Source organism: Pyrgilauda ruficollis, unplaced genomic scaffold, assembly GCF_017590135.1.
Source record: "Pyrgilauda ruficollis isolate IOZ18807 unplaced genomic scaffold, ASM1759013v1 scaffold22, whole genome shotgun sequence".
Lineage (NCBI taxonomy): Eukaryota > Metazoa > Chordata > Aves > Passeriformes > Passeridae > Pyrgilauda > Pyrgilauda ruficollis.
Window position 1 is genome coordinate 7,731,124 of NW_024521428.1, and position 6,110 is coordinate 7,737,233.

Consider the following 6,110-nt stretch of genomic DNA (forward strand, 5'->3'; position numbering starts at 1 on the left):
TACCTGAAACAAGTTTTCAAATACAAGAGGCTTTTCCAAAGCTTTTATGTAATAATTTCAACACAGACCGAGTAAGTATGTTTATTGTTTTACAGCAGAATGCCCCAATTTAAGAACAAAGTTGCTAGATGTTCAGCTGTGCAAAATGGTACATAGTGCTTCAGTACAAGTGGAAAAAAACATGATTTGTTAGCAAATGCTTTCAAATACAATTTTATGGTCCTATAAGATAGGACTTGAAACTGAAGACTGATCCACAGGCAAATGTTTTTTTTCCTGCCTCAATTGGACCTAACAACTTTGGACCCAGAACCAACGCCACTCATTCCTTACTGCTGTAAAGAAAAACTCACACTGAATTGCCAGATTCAGTGTTTTCATGCATGTTACAGAGAAGTGGATCAGTCCTCTATGTCAGTTTCTAGCCCCATCTAGAAGTATCATCTGGCTCCGATAAATAAGACTCACAGGAATTTCTTGAAGGTCAATGGTCCATAATGGTAGTTATTCTACATGATCTGCTCAACTTGATTTCCAATTCTATTTAGGCTGTTTAAATTACTTTCTTGAATTCATCGTACAGCACAAGCACGAAAGCACCCCCCATGCCTCTGAGAACATTAGACCATGCACCCTTGAAGAAGGCCTTTCCTCCTTCATCCCTTGCAATCTTCCGCCAGCAGTCAATTGTTCCAGAGTACATGATATCAGCTGCAGGAAAAGAGCAAACAGTTATTCTTCATTCCCGTTTCATTTCAAATGATTTTAACAACTGCCCTGTTTCATCTAACTGCTTTGTGATGTCCCAAACCACAATTTCAAAATGTAACACAATACTTACTAAAAATATTATGCCTCCTTTTTAACCTTTGTTTAATCTAACAATGCAAACAAGCAGTCCATTTTTTCAATGTCATGTTCCATAATGAAAAGTTCTCAGTACACATCCTGACAATCTCAGGTTGAGCCTTACTGCATTTCCTCATTTGAGTACAATATAATAAACCAGATTTATGGAACAATGAACTGTAATTCTGAGAATGGCTATTAGTAAAAAAGAACTCCATCTTGTTAATGCTGTTTCAACAGCATGAACAGCTCTATGGATTTACAGCCTACCTCCTTTGCGTCCTGACTGCATCATCATCCTACGCCGCACTGTGTCGAAAGGATAGGAGACCACGCCAGCCACAGCAGTCACTGTCTGGGCGATCATCCAGCTGATAACAATGTGAGTGTTTCTGGGATCTGGGAGCATGCCTGCAGTAAAACAAAAATGGCAATTAGCTTTTTAACGTGCACATCCTCCTCTGGCTCACTGACTGCATGACAGCTATTCTACTACATGAACTAGTATGAAACACTGTAGATCCATACTCTAAATAAAATTGCAGCATAACATTTCACAAACTTTAAACATAGTGAAGGCATATTAATAAGATTTTTCTTCTCAGTAATCACAGTGAGTTACAATTTAAGCATTCTTTTTAGACTGGCATGAAAAGACTTGACTATTCACTATGCTTTTAGTAAAGAAACATCACTAAATTTAAGTCACTGTCCCTGGGGATAACACTACATTACAAACTAGCATCAATGGCTTATTTCCCCTGACGTCAAACTCAAAAATTACTTTGCAAAATCACTGCTCAATCCCATTCTGCTTAACACACTTGGACTGGTCCAGTGCAACTTCAGTATGCACTGAACAAAAAAGAAATTATTCTAATTGTGTCTGGTCACCAACATACTCTCCTGGCATTAGGAGCAACTGCTTGAAGTACAAAACCAGTACTTGCAGGCAGGCTGCTGCCATTAACACGCTTCCCCTTGTATACAGCACAGTCACAGACGTAGCACTGATATCCCCCTTCACCTTCACATATCCAAAACCAGACAATACAATTCTAAAACTAGGTTTTTCAGATCCCCTCTGAAATATTACCTTTTGCTGTATCATAGATCCCAAAGTAGGCAGCTCTATAGATGATGATGCCTTGGACAGAGACATTGAACCCTTGGTACAAGCCACGCACACCATCAGACTTGGTGATTTTCACTAGACAGTCCCCGAGACCAGAGAATTCTCTGTCTGCGCCAGCTTTTCCAACATCAGCAGCCAAACGGGTTCTTGCAAAATCCAAGGGGTAGACAAAGCAGAGGGAAGTGGCTCCAGCTGCACCACCAGATGCCAGGTTACCAGCAAAATACCTCCAGAACTGAGTGTGCTTGTCTACACCTCCCAAAAACACCTGCTTATACTTATCCTTGAAGGCAAAATTAAGAGCTTGAGTTGGGAAGTATCTGATGACATTTGCCAAGTTTCCTCGCCAGAAAGACAGCACTCCTTGTTCTTTTGGAATACGCACAACACAATCGATGATGCCCTTGTACTGCTTATCAGCAGCGATCTGTTTACTCGCATGTTGCACCTGCAAATAAAAATACAAATATTGATCACTTGCCTTGACAGGTCTATGCTGCAGTTAGGCTTAAACCTGCTTCTACTATAAAAGAAAGTTGTTAATTCTGAGTGGCCATTGTTGGTATCATAAAGAAAAAGACTTAAAATTGCTTCCAAGCTTTTTCAGAAATCAGGACATGGCAAAACAAGAACAGAAAACTGCGAGCAATTCCTCTACAACTTCCTCAAGGGAGACTAGCAAGATGGGGGCCAGCGTCTTCTCCAAGGCAATCAGTAACAGGACAAGGGAACACAACCTCAAGCTGTGCCAAGGAACATTTAGAGGGAACTAGGGGAGGAATTTCTTCAGACAAAAAGTGGTTAGACTTTGGAATGGACTGCTTAGGGACTGGTGAAGCAACCATCCCTAGAGGTGTTAAAGACTGGACATGGCACTTAGTGCCACAGTCTACTTTAAACTAGACTACGTGGCATTAGGTTGGGCTTTATGATCTCTCTGAGGTCTTTACCCAACTGATTCTGGGAAGTACAAGGGCAGGTATAGAACAAATACACCACGGCAAATACATCGGGCACACATAAAGGTGAGAGCCTTTACTGACAAAGACAGGCCTGCGGTGGGAATCGCCTGAGAGAGCCGCGTCAGGCCGACAGAGCAGCCAGCCAGAGGGGCAGGGCCTGGGGGCGAGGGAGGCTCCGCCAGCCCCGCGGCCGGGGCCGGGCCGCCGCGAAGGTCACTCGAGTCACCTTGGGGCGCCGCCGGGTCACGCCGGGCCGCGCGCGCCGGCCGCGCCCCGACTCCGCCCCGCCCGCGGCCCAATCGCGGCCCGGGCGCGCATCACGTGAAGGCCGCCAAGATGGCGGCGGAGAGCGGCCGCCCTCCCCTCCCTGCCGTGCCCTCGGCGCCGGGAGCGGGGGCGGCAGGAAGTGACACCAGCAGCGGCCGCCCCCCTCGGCCCGGCCCGGCCCTACCTCCCCTCCCCGCCCCGCATGGCGGAACCGGCTTCGGCTTCCCCGCCGCCGTTCACGTGACCTTCCCGCCAGCCGCCGCCGCCTCGCTCGCGCCCTTTGTCCCGTGCTGGCCGCGGCTCCCGCCCCCGTCCGTCCCTCTGTCCTCGCCCGGCCCCGCGCCCGTGGGAGCAGAGACGGGCGCCGCCCGCGCTACCCGTTCTCGCCCGCACCGCTGACCTGGAGCAAGAGCTTGACCCGCTCGATGGGCGCCACCGCAGTCTTGCTGATGGCGGCGGCGACGCCGCCCGCCAGAAAGTCCTTGAGGAAGGAGATGGCCTGGTCCGCCATGTTCGCGCCGCGCCGGAGCCGCCGGGAGGGAAACGCTGCTGCCGCTCAAGCCGAAAGGGCGGGAGCGCCCCCGCGCATGGGCTTAATGCCGGGCCGCGCCGGCCACGCCCCCGTGCCCCATTGGTCAGCTCGCCGTGGGGGCGGGGCTTGCGAGGAATGGGCCCCGCCCCCTCCCCTCGCCCTCCGCCCCGCTGCGGCGCCAGTGTCGCAGCGCCGCGTCACCCGGGCCGGCCCCGCCACCGCCACCGCCCCGGGCCGGCCCCCGCGGGGCAGCCTGTGGGTCCGCCCGCTGCTCACACCATTGTCCCCACTTCGGTCGCCTTCCCAAGCGCTCTCCGCGATCGCTGCCTGACACAGCCAGTAGCGCCCGCAGCAGCCTGCACAGCCCGGCGGGTCCCCGTACCGCCCGGCACGCAGGCTCTGCAGAGGGATCTGGACGGGCTGGATCGGTGGGCGCTACTTGTATGAGGTTCCACAAGACTAAATGCCAAATGCACTTGGGTGACGACAGCCCCGTGCAGCGCTACAGACTGGAAAACTGGCTGGAAAACTGCCCCGCGTAAAAGGGACGGGGGTGCTGGTGACAGCATCGGAAAATGAGCCAGCGTGTGCCCAGGTGGCCTGGAAAGTCAATGGTATCCTGGATAAGAGGACCAGGGCAGTAATCCTGCCCCTGCACTCAGCACTGGTGAAGCCACTCCTCGAGTACTGTGCCCAGTTCTGGGCCCTTTAATCCAGGAAAGACATTGAGGGGTTGGAGTGGATCCAGATAAGGGGAATGAAGCTGGTGAAGGCTCTGAAGCACAAGTCCTGTGGAAGTGACTGAGGGAGCTGGAGCTGGTCAGCCTGGAGAAAAGGAGGCTCAGGGGTGTCCTTATTGCTCTCTAGAACCAGCCAAAAGGAGGCTGTAGCCAGGTGAGAGTTGGCCTCTTCTCCCAGGCAACCAGCAACAGGAGAAGAGGAAACAAGCTGTGCCAGGGGAGGGTTAGGTTGAACGTTAGGAGGAATTTTTTCACAGAAGGGGTGGTGAGACATTGGAATGGACTGTCCAGGGAAGTGGGGTAGTCAAAGTCCCTTGGTGTCTCTAAGGAAAGAGTAGATGTGGCACTTGGTGCCATGATCTGCTGACCTGGTTTTGGGTCAGAGGCTGTACTGATGATCTGAGATTTCTTTTCCTACATAACTGATTCTATGAAGCTGAGTGTGAGCTGCTGGAGCACTGGCTTTGGGATGTAGGTCTGTGGGCCCAGGCAGTAGTCAATGAGCAGCACAAGCAAGTGAACTGAGAGACTCTTTCTGCAGCAACTGCTGGAAGCCAGTCTAGGAGGGAGGCACAGCTTTCTGCAGGGGGTCCCCGTGGGGCAGCAGCAGCTGTGGAGGTGGAGGGGAGCAGATTTCAGGCACTGTCCAGGCACTGTCAGTTTTGCTCCACACTCACCACCCTCTGGGTAATGCTGATCCATGGCATATCCTTGTTCCCAAGTTCTGTTCCCACCTCCTCCTTAGCACTGCCAGTGCCAAGGGTCACATCATGGGGCTTTTCTGTATGTCACTGAACTGATCCAGAACAATGGAATACCAAAGGTCTTAGCTGCAGTTTCCTGTGGGACAATAGGACAGGGTGGTTCCAGCTTCTTGTATGGGCACTGAAGTTAGATGCTGTGAAAACCTCCTCTGCAGGCTGTCAGAGCAAGCACTCATGGCAGGGACTCAGGCCCTACCAAGACAGGCCTGGTTTCCACCAGTAACTTTGTTAATTTTACTGTATGCTGAAATTGATATTTTGAACCTTTCAAACTTCTGTCTGAAATTATACCTATTCTTTCTAAAATGTGTTGAAATTGTTCTAGCTGGAGGACATTAGTTCACATCACCTGCTTTCACTTTTATGGGTGTTTCCAACCAAAGTAAATAAGGCCAAACCTTTCTTTTAAACAGATGACTGGTGAACCACAAAGTTGCAGTAGCTGAGGTGCCAGTAACCACTGCTTACACATGTATGTACTTTGCAGGATTTCAAAATGAGAGCATGTCTCTCCAGAGGGCATGTTGTGAGAAGAAAAGGTGCCAGGAATAGTTTTTGTCTCTGTTCTCACGCAAGACATGTCATATACTTTCTTTTTGCACACCAGAAGATCAAAAGTAAACTGTGTGCTCTTCTGAAGCACAATAGATTGACTGAAGTGACTCCTGTGCTCACAGAGGGTTATGCACAGAGGGTGTTAGAAGATCATATTCTGAACATAATTTATGCAATGCTGTGGTACATTCATTCAGGGAGGCACACACAGTGTGGTAATTTTTCCTTTTAAAAAAGCTCATAACTGAATGTTAATACTCTCTTAGCACAATACCTTGTCTGGTATTTTGTTCACCATAAACTTTT

At 50.0% G+C, this 6,110-nt stretch overlaps 1 protein-coding gene across 1 annotated transcript; it reads right to left on the reverse strand.

Moving 5' to 3' along the window:
* Positions 1 to 67: 67 nt before the first annotated feature.
* SLC25A6 (solute carrier family 25 member 6) lies at positions 68 to 3,799 on the reverse strand. The gene is made up of 4 exons (XM_041468443.1): positions 3,614 to 3,799; positions 1,946 to 2,432; positions 1,120 to 1,260; positions 68 to 711 (listed from the first exon to the last, which is right to left on the reverse strand). The coding sequence occupies exons 1-4, from the start codon at positions 3,722 to 3,724 to the stop codon at positions 554 to 556; spliced, it is 897 nt and encodes a 298-aa protein (XP_041324377.1). The 5' UTR covers positions 3,725 to 3,799; the 3' UTR covers positions 68 to 553.
* Positions 3,800 to 6,110: the final 2,311 nt, after the last annotated feature.

Coding starts and splice junctions, on each gene's coding strand:
- SLC25A6 (XM_041468443.1), bottom strand. CDS start 3,724: ATGGCGGACCAGGCCATCTCCTTCCTCAAGGACTTTCTGGCGGGCGGC. Junction 1,261..1,945: donor GATCTATGATACAGCAAAAG/GTAATATTTCAG, acceptor GTTTTACTGCAG/GCATGCTCCCAGATCCCAGA. Junction 712..1,119: donor GCAGTCAGGACGCAAAGGAG/GTAGGCTGTAAA, acceptor CTTTTCCTGCAG/CTGATATCATGTACTCTGGA.